This window comes from Branchiostoma floridae, chromosome 14, assembly GCF_000003815.2.
Source record: "Branchiostoma floridae strain S238N-H82 chromosome 14, Bfl_VNyyK, whole genome shotgun sequence".
Lineage (NCBI taxonomy): Eukaryota > Metazoa > Chordata > Leptocardii > Amphioxiformes > Branchiostomatidae > Branchiostoma > Branchiostoma floridae.
Genome location: NC_049992.1, coordinates 17,584,620 through 17,606,656, shown reverse-complemented (window position 1 = coordinate 17,606,656; position 22,037 = coordinate 17,584,620). Strand labels below are relative to the sequence as shown.

Here is a 22,037-nt window from a genome sequence, read left to right as displayed (position 1 = left end):
GATCATGTTTGCCTTCATCTCTTCTAAACACGTCTTCCAAGTTCATCTTCGAGCGAACTTTCTCTCGTGGCCCCAGCGGCAAAACTGCCAGGTGACTTAGCCGATTTGTCGTCTCTCTATCACGCCTGGCTGATGAAATATGGCGAGAAATACGTGTTTTCCCCTGGGCAAGCTACGCCGAGGAAGTGGACTTCCTCCCCAAATCCTGCATGGTGCCGATAACCATAGAGTGATCTGTCATATGTCCACAAGAACTGCTGATACTGCTATAGTATACATGGTACAACAGTCTCATTTGCCAGAACATTCAACTACGACTAATACACTTGTTCCTGCAGTATCGGTCAAGATCAGTGAGCGAATAGCACGCTTCTTTGTCTCAGGAATCTGCTTGGTAATGAACTTTGGGTATACGATTTCAAGATTAAGAACCTTTCGTCCCATTTAATGTCCCGAAGTCATTTTTCACATTGCCGATGTAGACTTTCTGGCTATAGTGGACTGCCTAGCCGAACGTTAGATAAATAAAGCAAATTCCATTACTTGAATGTCATGTGGGCATCCAAGATTTGACATATTGCTTCGCTACTATCACTTGGTGAGAAAGTCATTATAGCTGGCGACTTCGGACCAGGTTTCATTACAAAGGTGGACTTTTACGTCTCACAATGTCTCAAAGTAGCAGATATCTTCTATGTCATTTCCTTTATAATATTCTATTTACTGTGTTGGGACATGTTGGTAATTCAAGCGTATAGATGCTTCTTGGGTTGGACATTTTATCCAAATGAGGTTTTGGCTAAGGTCCCAGGTTATAGATACCCAGACAAAAATAAAGCTTCCCCTCCATTTAAGTTTCTCGTAAATATTGGAAGGGAATATGTCCCTTATTCAGGAAATATATTTCATGTATCTCTAACTTAAAGAATTGCTTTTAGAATCTGGTAGAAAGCACGACTTGGTCTGCCTTTCAGCGATTATTGAGGTACCGAATTTGGATCTGTATGGCCATTGCCTTTTGGGTTTATGTTTGGAGCGATATAAGTATTATGTGATTACATGATGTGAATGTGATTCAAAAAGACAACTAAACACGTAAAACGTTTTTTTTTTAAATTGTTGTTTATCTATCTAATTCGTTACTCGATCTGTCAAATGTTTGATAGCTCGGCGGTCGCTTAGTTGTTGCAGCCTCTAGTGGAAATTATGTTTGGAACGTTGAAAGTATTATGTGATTAACTAATGTGAATATGGTGTAAGAAGACAACTGAACACATAAAACGTTTGAACAATCATTCTTTATCTATGTAATTCCTTAATCGACCTGTCAAATGTTTAATCTCCCAACGGTCGCTCATAGACTCCCTTGCAGTCTTCGGAACGGGGCTGTCTTTTTTTTTGGGGGGGGGGGGGGGCGTTGGTCCGCGATTTTTAACGTTGGCCATGTTCTCAGGCGCCGTCGGACGGGGCAGAAACACGCAATCACAGCAAACTCCCCCCCACGGCAAACTCCCCCGCCCGGCACAAGAGACCAACGCCCCCCCCCCCCACACACACACACAAAAAACAGCCCCGTTCCGAAGACTGCAAGGGAGTCTAGGTCACTCAGCTGGCGTATAGCCTCTAGTTCAAATTGAACGGAAGTAGTTGCAGAAGCAGGGTGCAATGTCACGAAGGTCGCACTCCATAAAAGCGTGCCCTACTTTGATTATCTCTGTGGCCACGACAAGTTCGGGCCAAATTTCATTTCCCAGCACGGCAGCGTGACCGGATTGGATCAGGGGTCCCGGAAAATGTTGGAAATATGAATTTTGAAAAGTAATAATGGAATCATAAGGTCAAACGGGTGAATTCTGTAATGACGTGTAGAGCTTCTTGCAGAAGAAATATTTCTAACGTCACAGTTGATTTTTCAACGGTCGTAGATGTTTGATTACTCGTCCGGTGACATCGCATGCTTTGAAATATGCAGTTTTCAAAGATATCGTACATACCATCATGTAACATACACATGAATGTGGGCTCTAGAAATAAAATATTCCCCACCTGCCAATTCTTTTACATCATATCTACGGAGGGGTGTTGAGTAAGGTCTAAGTCTCGCCAATAAACAATATGAACAACTCAAATTACGGGGCATAATTATAAAGTATGGATCTTTCATGAATATCCACTGCACTGAACCAGTAGACGTCCTTTTCAAAAGCTGTACGTAAGTGGAAAGAAAACTGAGGGTCAACTGGGATGAGAGTTGAAAGGGTCTTAATTGTAACTCATGTTGATGTCACGATCTCTTCGAAAAAAAAAAGCTTGACGAGGATTCCCTTCGTGTTATAATATATAATTCATTTAAAAAACGAGACAATATTATACTGTCCTGAACCAGCATAAATGCTTGCCTGGTTGTTAATACTACATACCATGTATGAAAAAGATTATTTTCTAAGATTTTTAGATACTAGTAACTCATGTAGATAAACTGTTCTGTATGTATTGTATGTACAGGTTGCCATACACTGTATCCTCTACAGTTATCATGCAATAAAGTTCTTCTTGTTACAACCAGGAAGCAGTAGATACCTGACTTTTAACAGAGCAAGTTCCCCCACAGATCTCAAGTCGCAACTCAAGTGTGCATCTTTTTCGTTTTCTTTTTCTCTCACCCAACGTTTCTTGTCAAAAGTTATGATCGTTACATTATGAAACTTTGTGCATGTTGTAAGAAGGCTCTATACTAATGAATCATACAAAGTCCAAGTTGTGCAGCTTAGTTCTAGATGAGGCCTAGAACTTACCGATCAAATGTCAAATGTCTATCGATCCTAGTAATAATTGATGTCAATTCCATATTATACCTGCGCTGTCCACAATATTAACCAATACTCTGGTGGCTACATATATGGTAATATAACGTTATATAATTTTCATCTCGAAGAAATAGAGCGAATGTATGTCAAAATGTGTTAGTATTAACATTAATTTCAATGCGCTGATGGATGACAATGTCAACATGTATTTTACTCAACTTGCTGTATTGATAGCGTTGCTTGCCTTCAAAACATCTGCCACAATTACGAAAATCTTTGTCAATGGTGTATCTGGCCTTCACTTTTAAGAGTTGTAAGGCAGCAATGTCTAAGGTACGATTTGAAGTGGTAACTAAGGATGTCCCTGTAGATCAATTTGGTAGAACCCTAACAATTCAGCTCCTGGTTCCAATTATTTAGGAGCTGAAAGACCTCGGTTCGAATCCGAGAAAAGCATCCAAGTAGCGGTTTAGATACATTTGTCTTTCGAGAGCGAAGTACAATTGCCCTGTAGCTGTTCGAGGAGGTACTGGATTATCCTTCTCACTCATATGGGTACCTGGCTGTACTATAATGTATCAATTTTCCAACATAAAAGTAAATGTGAAAATGGTACACTTAGCAGTTCTGTAACACTGTAGCTGTTACAACATTCAAACCGATGTCCCGACCCTCTAAATGTTTCACTATGGTCCGCTCCGTAAAAATGAAATGATCGATGAAGGCGTGCCTCGCTGGACGATAAACCTGCGACAGGACGTGGCTGGGTCTCACCGTTAATCGCTCAAATAGATGCTTTGGGCAACGTTATAAGGCCGTCGTTATGAATTATATATGTACATTACTGCGCCCTTTTTGCCGTATTTCTCAATGTTTATCCCGTGACCGAACATCTGGTCAGATGCATCAAGCTAGACACGTGATGAGTGCGCCCTTTCCTATTGGTTGCTACCGCTTTCACGCAAGGAAGTGTAGAGTATTGGTTTAATCGCTATGTGTAAAATGAGTCTTTCATGTTTTTTGCATGAAGAAAGTGACATGAAAGCCTTAGGTTGCAAAGCAAGACGCAATTACTGTATGCGTAAAAATTGCAGAATGAAAAATGGAAACCTACATTTGAGAGACTATAGGAACACTAAGGCCCCCTTTTCACTGGACGGCGATCGTGATGTGCTCTCACTGCGACGTAAATAGGATATGTGTAACCTTTGATTTCATACAGGGGATATCATACAGCATGAAAAAGTGTGACTGAGAGGACAAAAAACACAAAAAGTGTAAAAAAAAAATTAGTTTCTTTTCTAAAGAAGCCGTTTAGCGATATGTCAAATTTTAGGTCAGAAAGAGAGCGCGGCGAGAGTGCCGTCCTAGTGGAAAGGGGGTATAAAGTTTCTTGCAAACTCACAACCTCTTATGTATTTGCAACACATACATACAGAGTCATCCTGACCCTCAGTTCCAAAGGAAAATGTAATTGATAAGCACTGTGGACAAAAAAATGCATACAACAGAGACGGGAGGCGATATAGTCTTTCTGCAATTTTTGACACACTGCTCATGGAGTCATGTGTTCTGTCTGCATAACGTGACGTCACAGAAGAAGTCGATTGTCTATTCTTTGACAAGAATGGAGTTGGTAAGTGGACAATTTGGATGAGTCATTTTTTGCGTTGCAAGTTGCAATTCATTCCTAATTAAGAATTACATTTACCAGGTTGAAAACAGAGATAGTTGAACTTTGATGTTCATAAAGAATATGTTCAATGTTTGTTGTTGTTGTTGTTGTCCTTGTTTAACGTCTACTTTACCGTTGGACATGGTTTCTTGGTGCTTTTGCTGCTTGGCTCAATGTTCTAATAGATAGAAGCATGTGCCGTGTATGTGCAGTGTTCATACCCAGGTCTTTCCGTGTTGAGGTTCCTTCCTCGATGAACGAACAAAAAAATTAGGCAGCGACTTCAGATTGTACTATGTGCAAAAACATGTCTACCCTTCCACATGGGATGGTCTTCCTTTCCTTATTCTAAGTGGAATATTTTACATGTGCTTGTAACGCCGCCTACTGATGTTCACAAGAAATGCACGGAACCATCTTTTACCTGTATGCAATGCACTTCTTCGACGTACAGAGCTTTATTTCAAAGCCAGAAAAAGCAAACTAACTCTTTCTGAGATATTTATGCTGTACAACTTGCACCGACTATATACTCATTTCATACACCAGTTGTACTATAACCAGTTAGTCAATAGGGATGCAGGTATCTGTTTTGGCAGCTAGTCTACGGTAAAGAGAATCTAGCTACAAAGGGGTTGTTAGTGTGCGATTATATCGTTTTGTTAAATCCTTGGCACTTGTAAAATTCTGCTTAGTTTAGTTTCATTTCTAGATGTAGTATACTATGGTACGAGAATGTAACTCTCCTATCTGGATACTAACTGCAGCAGCAATAGGCTGTTGGTCAAATGTACAGTACTCTGTGTAGTTTTACAGTAAACCGCATGGTGGCCCTGCTGCACTACGTTTATTCATACCTAAACTTCATTTGATTTCTGGAACTGGATCTCTCTACGTGATTTCTGGAACTGGATTTCTCTACGTGACAACGCTCAAGAAAGATGTCATTTTTAGTATCAGGATATTGAAGCTCAATGATATCACGATGTTTGAAGATTTTGAAATTTCTGACATTGCCTTTGAGATGTTTTGAGACATTGCTGAGAATCTCATGTTGACAGAAAACTTTGTGTTTTCTGAAAGCTCTGCAATGCTGGATCTTTGCACATCGGTTCACCCTGTTTTTAGCGGAATTTATCTCAACGGGACGGGTAGTCAAGACGACACTGTACTGATGGTACTATACAAAACATTAGTGGGATACCCACTTTACAGTATGATCACTGTAGTCGTTGCACAGTGCTTTCTGTGCAAAATGTACCGACAAAACCATACTCTGTCGTCCCGGAGTCCATACGCTGACTTCAAGCAGTCATTACCCCTCTCTAGGGCATCGTCTTAGACGAATTCGAGTGAACTTCCGATGACCAATTCGTACGAAGAATTTGGACGACGAACAATGTTCAGAAGACGTCGTCCTTTTCACAAGAGTCGGTTGTTACTTGTTCAGGAGGCTCCTCTATTGAACTCTCGTAGGTCGCTCTCGACCTGCGTAGCGATGGCCTGATGTTTTGCTGCTGGTATAGGTCGATGCAAGGGTCCTCTGTTCTTACTATTCCGGAGGTTCTATTAAGAGTACCGTTACTGAGAAGGCTGCTGAGAGTGATCTCCTTTTGTATGGCCGGCTTGTCGTAAATGATCGTTTCCGTGCGATCCTTTCTGCGACAACAGTACTTCCATGGATACCAGTTCTCGCGTATGTCTTGAGACATCCGACCCATCCTGGTTCGCAGAGCTTCGCAGAAGGAGCGTGGTCTCTGTGGAAATAAGGAGAAGAAAATTACTTTTTCTTTATAAACTTCCCGCAAGACTAACCACAGAGAGCCATAGAAACTCGCAGTCGACAATGGCGATCAAGTTGTCAAACAGTATTTTGATATATTTGTTTCTTTCTGTTGTTACTATACTGCACAACTTTACCGGGTCATCGTCAAATACTTAAATTCAAATTGTGTAATTATTATGCAATCATTGGGTCACACATTGATTATGAATTAAGGGTGGTTGTATGTGTTGTAATTTCCAGTATATACATAATCTCCAAGCAGATCTTGCGTGGCATAAGACAGTATCATAAGCTGGGGAAGGAGTTTAGCCGGCCAATTTACTCCTCTGACGGCGAAACTCCTCCTATCAGCTTATGATAATGTCTTATTCCACGCAAGATCTGATTGGAGATTAGCATTTACACTCTCTTCATCTTTGTTGTGACTCTCCAATTCCTTAACATCCCAACTTGAGGCAATCACAGATTTGAAAGAACTTTCAACAACTTGCATTGATCAAGAACGATTTTTATGTAATATTTTGTGTATTTTGTTGTCTATCAATCAAAAATGCATTCATATCTTACATAGTATTCAAGTTACGAAATCAAGCGTCACAAAAATTTAGTTTTTGGTCGAGGTACGGTACATGCGCGATCACTTCCCACTGAACTGGGGTCTTGTGCATTAGTTCTACTTTCGAAGCCCTATACTATACGTCGGGGTGTCTGTGTGGCACAACGGCTAGAGCGTTGGAGTCAGAATCAGAAGGTCCTGAGTTCTAAACTCGCCATGCCCCTGCCCCCATGACACCTACGACAGGTGCCAAAAAACACCTACGGATTTGGTGTTGCCAGTGTGTCAGCATCTGCACACTTGCCACTGAGACCCGTGAATGTTTTTTTTTTATACTATACGTAATTTTTTGGACCTGGCATAATTTCTTATTCTTTTAATAGTTATCATGAAACTAGATCATACCAATATTGCGAAAAAACAACAAAAAGCTTCCGCAGAACGTATACTTTGTTTCTGATGACTCATTCACAGCGAAGGATAGCATCCATTTGTAAAAAGGAAATTGCTTGTCTTAATTGGCATTCTGATCTAGGTTACAATCTAGCTTCAAATGGTGTAAAAAGAAGATGCAACGTTCTTTATTTGAATTCCTGATGTATTTCATCAGCGTCCCCCAAAATTCAACTGGAGCTCTAACTTAAAGAGACATTGTAAGACATATTTATAGAGCATTGCTGTGAGACTGCGAGAAACAAACTTTAATACACGTAAATTATGTCGAAAATTAGTTGTCTGGCGCCAAGTGTGAGTTATTAACGAAAATATGTCTTTCTTTGATATTGGCTTGTCACAACAAGGCGTTTTTCTCAGTCTCTGGATCAGTCCTTTTCTTACTGTGATAACAAATAGTGGTCTCAAAAGTGGCGCCTCTGGTTTCTGAAACTGTTCTTTGATGTGACGCCGTCTAAATGACTTCTTAGACTTCCTTCTCTTAAGAAGTCTTAACTGTATAAAGAGTTACGACCAGCTGTAGCGTATGAATGGATCGACCTTGTGGTTCACAAGTGATCTCCAAATCCCGGTATCAATTTAAACTGGGAGACTCCGGTTCAATCCCGGATAAGACATCTCGGTTAGGGCTCATTTGTTGTTAGGAGGGACGGAATGTGTGGTTCCCGTGTTAGAGGAGGTTCAATCGAGCACGTTAAATGGAAAGTGATAGCTACCCTTTTCCTGTTACTGAAATAGCAAGGCAACCTACTGACCTATGTGTAACTAGGCACAACAAGGGTCTAAACAAAGGAAGTAAGTCTAACTTTTGTAAATGGTTCATGGCGTAAAACGGATTCGATCTAGTAATGTTGGAGCAATGTATCAGATTATTGCAAAAAAGAAATCAGAATACGACCTAAAAGTTCGTTTCGTTCTGGAAATTTGGTTCTGAAATCAATGAAAACACAACGAAAGACCTGATGGATAAGTTAGATTCATCAAGTCCTATATTAAGACTGATACACACAGAATAATGCACAAAGAAGACGTCCTCATTTACAAAGCTTGACGCTGATTGGTTCCTTATCAACTGAAGGAGGAAAATGTATCTTTGAGTTTCTCCAAAACCGTTTTGAGGAGGGCATATTAGATTTCCGACCTTAATCGGTATGGATTTTTATCCCGCAATCACGCCAGACAAGCTCGCAATATACCCAGATGTACACTTCAATTTCCGGCAAACCTGAACTAAATACCATTTGATCCCACGCAAACGTAGTTTTCCTCAACCCCAGGGACAATGTTTGCATTGTCAGACTCCACATGGAGAGAGATACCTTCTGTTATGGTAAGGTCAAATCAGGACAGGTACAAAGATACAGTTTACCATAGGAATCAAATTATCTGCAATGTCCTGCATACTTACATGGTATAAAGTACGGTCAGTAATGAGAAGTTGATAGTATGAACTATCTAAATATAGCTTTGACATGTTGTGAACTCCCAAAACTTCCAGGCACATGGTGTCTATTTGTAAAATCAGGTCTGCTTGGGCCGTGTTCTGGATATCCAGGACGCGTCCTCCTGTTCGGGCCGTGTACTGGATATCCAGGATGCAGACAGAGCATTGTATGGCAAAGGGACGTCGTTTGGATGCTATTAAAACCTAACCAGAATGTGTCGCTACACGGAAAACGACAGTCTGATACGTAAGCGTATGTGAACATTGAAGTATCATCATCAACCATTCATTAAAATTTTGGAAGCTCCACCCCCAAGTGCATGTTCTGGATAAACACCGTTGTTTATCCAGGATGCGTCTTGTTTCATATAATTTTGGCCGTGTTTTGGATATCCGACATAAGCTGTTCCCTGAGGACTGCCCGTTTCTGGAGGCAGTAAATGCCAAAAAAAAAACGTTATTGGCGAATGTAATTATATTAAAACACAACAAAAAGGTTTGACAGCAACAGTCACGTACCTCTGGTTTGTGAGGATGAACTTCTTTGTGTGCTGCAACGCACCACTCTATAAGGACGACCAGACACCCGAACATCACTCCCCCGAACAGGCAGTAGAACACGCCCGCCATGGACTTGAAGTCTAGCGTGTTCCCAGCAGCGGTAGTCACGGCTCCTATGGAAAATAGGACATAACATCATCGAAATACTCGATCTATGTGAATTTATGTCGGTGGGTGCATCTAAAGTTTTTTGGGGTAGGTACCACTGCACACGCGTAAAGGTAGTATCTTACTGCACTTGGGGCACGCTTGCGGCACTACGGGGTTCGATAACGCAGATATACATTCACTGAACATAGAGGTGCCCCACGGAACCTAGAGGCGCAGTAAGCGAACCAAAAAGCGACGTTGTTTTTTTAGTTTAAAAATGACGCACGGTTTCCCCACCGTACCCTAACAGTGCCTCAACAGTGCCCACACTATGTGCCACCGGATAGTTTGTGGAAAAGTATAACGTAAAAAAAAACACACAAAGTCAATGTATATTGAGTAAAACACGTATAAAGAACTTTGTTTAAAATCTTACTCACCAGAAATCTGATGCTTGCATGGCCCATCGTACCATTTCCGTTTCAGTTTGTCGATCTCCCCCGACTTCCTCAGTTTCATGATTTCCAGTGAGAACCTCTCCGTGTAGAGAGACTGCATGGGGAGGCCGAACCCGTACCCTATCTTCCCGAACAGTCTTCCTACTGTCATAATCTCACACGGCTCCTGCTCGGCCTCATAGTCCAGAACAGCCGAGTCCCAAATAAAGGCATAGTCGTCGTTCGGGTCGTGAACCCTTTGGATCCCCTCTTCGGACGTCTCCACAAAGGTGTTCCGTGACGTCATGAAGTCGTACATCCGCGCGAAGTGTTCGATCTTGGAAAATTCGAAGAAGGATTCTGGTTGGCTGTTGCTCACCGTTCCATATGGTATTTTCTTCTGATTGGCCAGATCTTCAACTGAATTTATACCTGTGGAGAACGAGAGTCTGTGATGATATTGCGTCACTCTCACCTTTTGCTTGCGACCCGTGTGACCTTGTATTTTCAAGTCACGTGACTACCCTTCAGAGCTCAAAAGGAAGATGGCGAATCCCTTGCATATTGATAAGTAACGTTTAATCATTTGTGCTACTTATGTTCTGAGTAGCTTCCTTACACATTTATTGTACAAGGGCAGGCGCATCGCCGCGACCTAACATTTAACCTAACATTTTACTCGAAGTCGTAGATTAAAACAAAACATTTTTTTTTTAAATTTATGTTTTTTCCAGTCAAACCTTTTGCCTCATATTCCAAATATAAGATCAAGAAATACAAGGATACAATTTAGGTCACAGTGAGGTCGCATTGCGATCGTATCCTCCTACGCAGGGACATTCAAAAGCGAAACCGCCTGCCTGGATGTACTCTGCTTTCTCAACCGTCACTTAGTTCCTGTAGACGCACCCCCCCCACCCCAAACCATCTGTCAGCCAATCAGAGATTAGGCCTTTTTTTTTCAAAAGGTGTCTCGCATATATAAGGGAAAGCTCATTAATATTTATAAGCAGGGTGGTCAGGAACTAAGGGTGACGGTTTGGAAAGCAGGGTACATCCAGACAGGCGGTTTCTTCGCTGGATGCCCCTGCGTAAAGTACTGTAAATGCAGATAAGTTCGCAGTGGATTAATGTTCGCGGTTTTCGCGGTGACCACTTTACCGCGAACTTAAAACCACCGCGAAAAGTCCCCTTTCCCGCTACCGCGAAATTAAATCCCCGCGAACTTAAATGCATTTACAGTATTTGCGATCGCCGTCTTGTAGAATGGGGGACTTACCACTGCTCATGCGTGCTACAGTGAGGAAGGCCGCCAGGTTAGCCGTGTAGGTGGCAATGATGACAGTGACCGCCATCCACCACAACCCTCCTACAATACGCCCCGACACGGAGCGTGGCGCGACCTCCGTCTGGAAAGAAAAGTTTTACACAAAAGATAAGTACTGAAAATAGTTTCATCAGGTTGGTAGAATATAGGATGGAGGAGAATTCTTGTTACACAACCAGTGGGTACTTATATAGCTTACGTTTCGATGTCTCTCAGACACCTTCGTCAGAGCTTCTAACTGAAGTTCTGCTTCTCACCGTTATATGTAGCTGATGTAGGTGGCGCTTTTGCGGTGAAAAAACAGTCCCAAACCCCAGTGATGAACCGGGACGAGGGAGGATACAAGCTAAGCCACGTTTGGGACTGTTTTCTCACCACAAAAGTGCCACCTACATCGGCTACATATAGCGGTGAGAAGCAGAACTCCAGTTAGAAGCTCTGACGAAGGTGTCTGAGAGACATCGAAACGTAAGCTATATAAGTACCCACTGGTTGTGTAACAAGAATTCTCCTTCATCCAAAAGATAAGTAGTTTGACAATGCATGTGAGGTTGATACCTACCCACCCCCTGGGAAGCCTGAAAAGTTCTTTGATCTCTGCTTACCATGCTAACATAAAAACCGTGGGGGGCACACCAAGTCAAGAAATATCCTGCATGACAATGCGACTTTACAGAAAAAGATGGAACCCAGATAAAAAGAAGAATTTCGTTATTTAAAATAATGCTACAATGAGATAAATATCTTCAATGGTACATGATGTACAAGACAACGGTCTATAGTTTTCGGTATTCAAATATTATCTATTAGGTCATATTGCTTATGAAATTAGGTAGCCCAATCTGTCCTTACATTTGCCACTGTCTTAGAAAGTTAGTTAAAAAGTTAAAACGTTCTTAGTAAAGTCTAAGGAAGGACATTGGTAGTTGAGCTTGTACTAGTATATATCAGTCATAATGTAGATGTAGTAAAATATCATATTACTAGTATCATAACACTCCAAATATGCTTCATTACCACGATCTGTACGTAACTTGTAAGAGGATAAATTGTCAAGAAAGGTTTATCATCTATTCATAACAAAGTGATTTAAAGAATTGATAAGCTACATCGTCGTCTCACAACATCACTAGATTTAGAGTAAAACAATCTTGAGGTAAAATAATTCTCGTAATATCTTCATTTACACACAGAACATTTACCGTAAACCGTTGCATGGATTTTAATCCGCCAATGTTACATTATTGTGGATGCTTAATCAATTCAGCTTTTGTTAACTAATCCACTTCCCGATGATTTGTTATGATTTTGATAAGTCAGAGACCATCCTATAGGTTCTTACATGAATAAATAAACGTTGTCTAGTTGAGATATCATACAGTGGGTCATCTCATACCAGGGTTCACTGCTCAAGAGTATTTTATCGTACACGCATGAGATACTAAAGGTTAGGTCAGGTGAAGTGAGGTGATACTTCTTGTAAAAACACTCCTGAGACAATGCATAAAAATTGGTCGGCCAGCCACCACTCAATTCCCATCTGATTATTAAGGGCACAAAGTGTGAATTATGTATTTTAGGTCCCCGACCTATGGTAAGAAACTGTTACGTTGAAAACGATATATAATTTGACTTCTAGAAAGACCCGATGGATCTTGTTTAACTACAAGGACGTCTATATTTTCTATCGGGACTTGCTTCATTGCATTCAATGACCACATCGATTAAAAATGCAAGGTTGATGATGTCATCCATCAAAGTGTACACAGTTGACCAATGGGATTCCGCAACTGAAGTTTTCCAATACCGTTCTGACCAATGCAATGACTGAAATACCTTGACACGTTTGTCTTTTTAGTGAAAGGTATCAAATAATGGCAGGTACTTAGAGACTGCCGATAAGAAAAAGTTATATAGATTAGTACATTCACAGACAGCAATGAGCATACTTATAGATTTCGTGGTTTTGAAGTGGGGTATCTGAATGATTAAGCAAAAAAAAATAATGACACTCTTCTCGATATTCTACAAGTAGCGTGTACGTTGTAGTAGTGGTCGCGATGTTTCAATTGAAAAATCTCGCGGTCACCACTATCCTCCGTAACATCTGCTTGGAGAATATCTTTTGTGCTGTTTTCTGTTTGATTTAGTAGAATACTCCTGCGTTTCCTACATGAGGGAGTTGTTCCTTTAAATGGTGATTTTAATCTTGATCGTCCAGGAGTATTCAAAAAGAGTACGCCCCGTCCACTCTGGTGTTCACAATCGCAGCCAGCGGCTGCAGCAATCAATAACGAAACCATTACTGCCACAGCCGAGGTAATTTTTCACCCGTATAACCTGACCTGAGAACTCTGAAGATTCCACCGTACCCCGTGGCAGGGGTCGCTACCACGATTGACTGAAACATCAAAGACTCACAGCGTAATAACCTCCCAAATGGCGAGTATTATTCCTGGTTTATTGAAGGAGGGGCTGTTATCCAGAAACGCCCCCGCCTTACCCTTGAACGGTGGTGACATTTAGAATCTACAACGAAACCTTTAGCAGGTTCAGTCGGTTGTACCTTTAGAAGCTTGTAGCATTATGAGCTTGGTATTTCTACAAGCCGAACAAATCTTTGTTACTAAATTTTATCAAGAACCCCATTCCACTAGACGGCGACCTCACTGCGACCTTGCTGAGACATAAGTTGAATTTATTGGATTTACTTAATTAAAAGTGGGATTTACTTCATAATAAAATGTCATGTGAAATGTAAAAGTACGACTGAAAATACAACATAACACACAAAGGGTAAAAAGATTCGCTTTTCTAAAAATGAAATTCGTTTAGCGATCGCGGTTGGTCTCTGCGAGGTTGCAACGAGGTCGCCGCCTTAGTGAAATGATAGTGTAAGAGCAAGATTGTAACCTCTACCATTTAGAATGATGATGACCAAAAAGATTTACTTCATTTCCTGCTATGATATAACGCGCCAAGTTAGCCACCACGTTCTGACAGTACTAGATTCTTCAAGAGCGTGACGACAATCAGCACAGTTGGTTTAACACAAGCACTTTTAACATTTACGTTTCCTGCCTTACCGACAATGACCAATAACGTGCTTGCGTGTGGTGAATAAACAAAAGCACTGTTACAAAAGGTTTATGGTAATAGAAAGTGCAACTTTGGATACAAAGTAGCAAAGATAAGACTTTGCTCCTCATTTTAGAGATTTACTTCATGTATTTTCTTTCACTGAGGACAGGTGGATTCGATTGTATGCATGGCACACTTTAGAAAAAGAAAACTTATACAAACCTGTGAATGAATGAAAAGATTGACTTCATCATGAAATTTATCAGGTCAGGAAAGTTGGCACAGGTGGAATATTTTTCAATATTTATTTTTCCATTTATCAAAATTATATTTTTATTTTTGCAACTGAGCTGTATCCTTGGGTACACCTTTGATTCGGGTCATCCCCAAAAGGTTATGAAATGCTAGGATGTGGAACCGAGTATTCAGTGACACACCGACGACAGTTTGAACAGGTGACCACTTGTTTACTAGGCGGACAACTGAGTGCAATCACTACAACAAGAGTGCTTGTCTATTTGTAAAGATGTGTGTTCAACTTCTTTAGCGTTAGTTTTCCCAAATGTTGAATGCTAGCAGATAAAGGGGTGTCTGTGTGGAGCAACGGCTAGAGCGTTCTGAGTTCGATACTCGCCATGCCCCTGCCTCCATGACGGTGGAGTGACGCCCGCCGAGTCTCACGACTAATCTGTCTAAAGGTGCAAAAAACACCTACGGATTTGGTGCGCCGGTGTGTCAACATCTGCACACTTACCACTAAGACCCGTTTTTTTACAGACAGAGCAGTTTGAAAGTCTTTGGTATGACTTGGCCGATGTTAGAACCCCCGTACGACCAATCAAATGCAGGGCAAATACTCTACTCACTTGGCCATTGCACCGGACTCCTACATGTGTATAACAAGTACAACCTGTAAGGTAAATGGATGGTAGATAACTACTATACAGCCCCAGCGTGAGCCGTTGGATAAAACCGCAGGCCCTTCCAATTGGTACGTAACCACCGGGATAAGATCGGGTATGGACCTGGATTGACCCTGATAGACCACAAGATCGGAGGAACGTTTATAATGGTCAAAATTGCTCATGCTGACCTTGTACTTTTCAGCAGGAGGTGGATTTACAAGCAGTTATCTAACGCGATTTCCGCTGACGTGTACACGATGTTGAGATAGGACATAAAAGCTTCTCGAAAATGGTCCGCCTTCACCGGAAAATGGGATTTGTAGGCTGCAAGTACATCAAAGGATAGGTTTATTTAGACTGGCATTATTTTTTATCACAATTATTTTCATATTTGGTCAAAGTATTGTTTTGCTTAAAGTATATCATTGATACACCAGTTATTACACCGACAATCGATTCAATACATTCAGTTTTAAATTGCATTTCATTGCTAGCTGTGTTTTGGAAGTAATCTTGAAGACAATAAACTAATTGACTCGGGTTTTCATTACAAGAGGTTTACAGCATCAACCACATGAATGCAAATATATATTGCCAACCACAAAATAATTTAAAACTGGTTCAAACAGAGAATTTTTGCACAATATTATCCATTCGTGTTTTCATGTAGTTGCTAAGTTCAAGTAACGGCTAATCATGTCAATTATCTTGCTTTTTCTAAGCCTCTGTTTACTGACATTTGGTAGATTTGAAAAAATTGAAAATTTTGCAAATGATAGCGAGACAATACTCACGGCATATAGATCACATTTACGTAGTTTTGAATAGACACAGCAGTTGTACAAGATACAAGATACAACCCACCCAAACCCTTAATATCATTATCGTCAACCCAATGTTTTTACATTGATGACAATACCATCTTTCCAGCGAGGTTCCGCTACAGTACCGTAACAAGCCGCATGGAGCCCCACATCTCATCATTTTAAGCTCTCATGTAGAAGTTACAATAATCATGCTAAATATTAGCAAAATTCGCCAAGTCCTTTATGAGTTTTACTACATTCACAGACATTAACCTAAACACGCACCAACCCAAACAAAAACCAAAAGCACTATGCCTTCTACTAAGAATAACTAACGTAAGTTCCTGATCAGGATCCGGACTGGTTTGCGGGGGTGTGCGAGAGGCCATTCAGATCCGTCGACAGAAGAGCACTTTGAACAGGGACAGGGGGCGCCACTATCTGAGACCTGTGTATAACTGTGTCTTGCCACGGGACGATGTCCATCAAACGTCACGTAAGAAAGAAACTCCAAGATGAGACCTCCAGGTTGACAAAGAGACAGAGCTCGTCTCGAAATTTCCCCAAGCTAATTGAACTTTAGTTGTGTGTATGTGTTTAAATCTTTGTCAAAGGGTAACTAACCTGTTGCATCCAGGAGGAGAAGGCGAACCAAAAGGAGTTCCACAGATTGAGGTTGTTACTCAGTTCCTCCTGGGACGTATCCTGTGGGTCGGTCCTTTGAGCATACGCGCCGTAATGTCCGTAGGGACTGAAAGTGCTGTAGAACACCGTAAAGACTTATCTTTAAAAATCTTTCATTGACTCACATTCAATGACACACAGACACTGTGCGATATCTAATGCGTAAAGATTGCGTTTTTCCATCAATGTATGATTTGCGTATTCATTACGTATCCTATTGAGAATGATTAAACACTGTTTTTGTTCATAATGACTGTACACTGCACAAAATCCAATCTTTAATAATTTCTTAAAGGATGCGTAAATATGCGTCTTTAACAAAATCAAGCTTTTATGTATGCTTTACAAATGCTTTAAGTCAAGATCAGATTTCGTGCGGTGATAATGAGACAGTTTTCATCCGACTCGGATGTCGTTTAATGAGCACGCATGCATGGCACTGTACTGCGAGGTTAAATACGATGATGCCTATGGAATCGCTGAAACGACCTAAATATTTAAGACATGCCGACCGCCTGATAAAGAAGAAGATCCCTGTGTAATTGCGAAATCCATCAATGTCTGGCCAAAAGGCATTTCTGAAAGCTTGCAAAAGGCACGTTCTCCTTCACTGCCACATGAGTAGTTTTACATGGCCCCATGAAACCTACTGTTTGACATGCTGTAAGTTATCTTTAGTCCTTTGTGTACACAGCTCTAAAACTGACGTTAGTCATAAAACCTTAACACGGCTATATGTTATAACACCCGGTCTAGCATTGCAATGAATGAACCTCATGTCATTGACATATACAGGTGAAGGACATGATTAAGGATTATGATTTTGATTTGTTTTCTTCGATCGTGCTGGATTTGTTCACGTAACTCCTGTTGTATTTATGTTTACCAACATGATGGCTTCTGTTACTAATATAATTTTCGCTGACTTAGTTATGTTAAAACTTATATAGATGAAGGTACACACCCAGGTAATTAGATGTGCCAAATAGCAACTATTCATTGACGAAACGTCTGAAACGTCTGACCGTTTCCAGAATCCTATCCAGTTGTTTGAGTAATTGCTAGTTGGCGTACGTTGCAAGTTGTTAGGAGTTTGTTTTCTTCGTGATTTTGATAATTTCAATTGTTTGTCTTGTAGCATTCAGTAAAATAATGTTAGGCAGAGTTGATTGTGGCACCAAGTTGTCAGAAGTTTTATACATAGGTTTTTAAAAAGTATGCATACCTGCAAAACCAGACCCCAAAGGACACAACGATCATTGACAATACAAAGGCTATCCACAGGTCTGGGCTAAAAGGGTCCAGAAAGGCGAAGAGATTCTTCTTGGGGTCCTGACTTCTCATCAGTATGGACATGCCGAGGTCCAGGTAGGGTTGGGTGAAGGATATGACTTGGAGACGCTCGTAGCTGATGGTCAGGGTTGCTGCAGCAAGGTCAGCTTTCTGGGGAATAGACATTGGGAATTGAAGAGTCAATTTTGGAACTTTGCTAATGATGGGTAATCTCCAAGCAGATCCTATGGTAGCATAAGATAGTATCAAAAGCTGGCAGAGGAGTGAATCAAGCCGGCTTGGGAGTATGTTTCGCTACGAGGCAAATGGACAACTTCGGGATGGTTACACTCCTTGGCCAGTTTGGTACTATCTTATGCCATTGCAGGATTTGCTTGGAGATTAAATTATAGGTACATATTGAGTTTTTTAGGACATTTTTAAAGCTTAGAATCGACTGTTTGAAAAATGGAAATACGAAGGCCGTTATCATCTACCACGAAGATTATCAGTATCATCAAAGGTAATTGGTCATTTCAGGAACATTATGAGCACCACGATGATTGCTTTTTGTGATCCATTGTAATGTAGTGTGTAGTGTGGTCCTATGATATGATATCTATCTGGAGAATTGAGTTACCTGAAGGCACCGTATATCATCAAATCTGCCCATACATTGCCGCATATAATCTTACTCACCGCATCAAGTAGTTCTCGCACGAGACCGTTCCACTCGCCCGTGATGGGATCTTGCGAACCAAATTTCCCATCCGGCACCAGATAGATTTTGTATTGGAAGTTGAGAGACTTCTGGAGCTCGTTGAGGAGATCGATACACATGCCTTCAAACCTGTCGTTTCCTTTAAGTTCGGGGTCGCTTCTTATCATGATGAAAGGTCGCTCCTGTGGAAATAATGAAGAAAGAAAAAGACTAATGACTACATGTAGCAACAGAACAAGTAGAGAAATATTCAACGTACTTCTATTATGTCCTCACTACATATCTATCTACCCAGAGCGATAATTGTGATAATGAGACAATACATATATTCATACTTAGTAATTTGAAATATAAAAGATTGAAGAAATTAGTTACATGTATTGTCTACGTGTATGATGAAACAAAATGTCTAGGTAGCAATTGAAAGTCTTTATAGACATGGGCAGTTCTTAGAATTCTGCGGAATTCGGTAGAAATCTGCGAACGTCAGCCAAAATTCCAAAACTTATGACAGAATTTGTGTATCCTATGGTGTATAGGAATTTTTAAAAATCCGTTTATTTTTTTTTGCGATTCTACATCACGATTTCACACTTTCAGTACTAATGCTACCATCCGTAAAAGTTTTCCGTATTTATTCTGTTAGTCCAGGTTTTAAATTTCGCCTATTATATACAATATGATATGATAAACACGGCATTGAGGTATATTTGACGACTTGCAATGTTTGCAATATATCTTCACCAATAGATTGATAGTCTACGTTTTTTCTGTCTAGTTTGATAAACCATTAGTAATCTAAACATGAAAAAGTATTAACTAGACGCAATTAACATAGATTATCTAGCTTAAGACGTTTATAAACAAACCAAACGATGTGTAGTCTGCAAAATGTTTTGAATTCATTCCAAAGTTTGATTGAGGCTTTGATGTTTACGGAATAGGTTTGTCTAATAGCGGAAATGAACAATAAGCATCTAATATAGACCGCTTCAATCTTGAGAGTGACAAAATTGCGATCTATAAAGAGTCACGTATTACTAATCCATCTAACAGCTTCAAAACATTAACCCACCAATTTTATTTGTACTTCCTCTTAATACGCAGGTATTGCTAGTACATGTAAACATATTTGCCATATGCTTCATATACGTCTCTTAGTCAATTTCAAGATATTTTTTTGTTTCGTTTATTTTGTATACCAAAACATCTGATGTTCTGTTTAAGAAAGCATCTGATGTTCCGACTCTTCACTCTTGACGACTGGTTCAATTGCTGTTTGTAATGTAGTATATGGATAACGTCGTTGGTAGTAAGGTAGTAAAAGGATATGGCAGATCTGATCTTCTAAGTGCCATATCACATAAAGTCTAATGGCATAGTATAACGATATTTTTGAACATATATCGTTGTTGGTTAATGATTGAAGGAAGGGGGTGTTAAGTTAATGTTGATAACCTTTCTAACAGACAAAATATAAAAATTAAACAAATATACTTTTATCCATTATTTAATTCACTTGTGATAGGTTTATTTGCTATATCGGATTTCTACCATTCTTTTATCATTCTTAAAAAGGATCATATCTTTCTGTACTGTTAAAATGAAATGCACCCTGCAGTTTATAAATGAATAAATAAAACGCTTACAAATGATAACATAAAGATTGAACCCAAAAGCTTATGGAACAATTGATTACTCATTACTCGGACCAGTTGAAACTTTTGTGAATGTGATATTAATTTTTCCGTGAATAACTTCATCAGGTTGGCAATTATTCATATAGTAAGGTTCTTTTAGCACAACCAGAAAATAACTTACTTCCGACGTTTCGGTGTCTGTCAGACACCATCATCAGGGTGGAATGACGGGAACTACTTCTTGCTGCTACTTATAGCCGATGTAGGTGGCGTTGCAGCAGCAAGAATGCCATCCCAGACGTGGCTCAGCTTGTATCCCCCCTCGTCTCTGTTCATGACTGGCACTGATTTTCTGATCCAAACTGCTTCTTTAATCCATCGAGTTCTTCTGTTTTCCTCTCTGTCAATGACTCTTGCCCCCTCCCAGTCTATTACGCAATTGTTTCTATGAATATGGTCTGTGACTGCCGATTTGTTCTCTGTTTGTTCTGCTGCCTTCTTCTGAGATCTTGTGTATGCACTGCCTTTGCTGTTTTGTGCCTCCTTTTTGTGTTCTTCAAGTCTGGTGTTGAAAGTCCTGCCCGTCTCTCCAATGTACACCTTGTCACAACTTTTGCACGGAATCTTGTAGACACAGTCTGTTTTAGAGGAGTCTTCCAGTCTGTCCTTGGGATGCACCAACAAGTTTCTGAGCGTGGTCTTGGGCTTAACTGCCGTGGCAATGGCATGTTTTCTGAAGATCCTTTCAAGTGTCTCTGTAATGCCTTTGACATAAGGTATGATGATCATGCCCTTGGACTTCTGTTCTTCTTTCTTCTTTTCTTTCTTGGGTTTGGGTTTGTTGGACTGATGTTGCACTCTTTTGAAAGTCCAGTCTGGGTAACCACAGAGTGACAGGGCTTGTTTGATGTGTTTGACCTCTTGTTGTCTGTCTGTTTCCTCTGTGACCACTGTTTTGCTCCTGTCCATCAGCGTTCTGATTACTCCTAGTTTCTGGTGGAGCGGATGATGGGATTTCATCGTCGCCACAGAAAATGCATGTTTGTGCTTGCCGCCGCCCGAGGCACAACAGCTCAGAGCGCAGGTTGCAGGAGTCCTGACGAAGGCAAAACTCCCGGTTTCCAACATCAGCAAAGAAGAAAGAAAGGCCATACAACAGCTGAAGAAGGACAAGGATGTTATGATACTGCCAGCGGACAAAGGAAAAGCGACAGTGATTATGGACACAGAAGACTACGAATCAAAGGTAAACCGCATGTTATCCGACGAAAAGACCTACCAGAAACTCGAAAAAGATCCAACACAGAAATATAAACGTAAGCTGCTAGCCATTCTAAAGAGGCTGAAAGATGGGGGGAAAATTTCGGAAGAGCAGTATAAATACTTATATCCAACGGCAGAGAATACTCCTAGAATGTACGCTACTCCTAAGATACACAAACCCGACAACCCGCTTAGACCGATTGTAGATTACACCGGGTCGATCGGTTACAATACGTCACGAGCGCTAGCTGACCTTTTGGCCCCTGTGGTTGGGAAAACTGAGCACCATATCAAAAACTCCAAACACCTCGCCGAAGAAATGGCTAGTATCATAGTAGAAGAGGGTGAGATGTTTGTATCTCATGACGTAGTGTCACTTTTCACTAACACTCCAGTGCCAGAGACTCTCAACATCATCAAGGATAGACTACTTGCTGATACTGACCTCAAGAACAGAACCAAGCTCCAAGTGGAGGACATCATGGAGTTGTTAACTTTCATAGTCACCACAACTTATTTCAGTTTTAGA

The 22,037-nt window shown here is 40.6% G+C and overlaps 1 protein-coding gene across 1 annotated transcript in view; it reads right to left on the bottom strand.

Moving 5' to 3' along the window:
• Positions 1 to 5,840: 5,840 nt before the first annotated feature.
• The window catches only part of LOC118431047 (glutamate receptor ionotropic, kainate 2-like), a 20,434-nt gene continuing 4,237 nt past the window's right edge, over positions 5,841 to 22,037 (bottom strand). The window contains exons 3-9 of the mRNA XM_035842127.1: positions 18,584 to 18,787; positions 17,838 to 18,055; positions 16,553 to 16,688; positions 11,089 to 11,218; positions 9,813 to 10,241; positions 9,241 to 9,395; positions 5,841 to 6,239 (exon numbers count right to left, since the gene is read on the bottom strand). Of these exons, the coding sequence (XP_035698020.1) occupies positions 5,886 to 6,239; positions 9,241 to 9,395; positions 9,813 to 10,241; positions 11,089 to 11,218; positions 16,553 to 16,688; positions 17,838 to 18,055; positions 18,584 to 18,787 (1,626 nt within the window). The 3' untranslated portion in view covers positions 5,841 to 5,885. The remainder of the gene's footprint in view (positions 6,240 to 9,240; positions 9,396 to 9,812; positions 10,242 to 11,088; positions 11,219 to 16,552; positions 16,689 to 17,837; positions 18,056 to 18,583; positions 18,788 to 22,037) is intronic.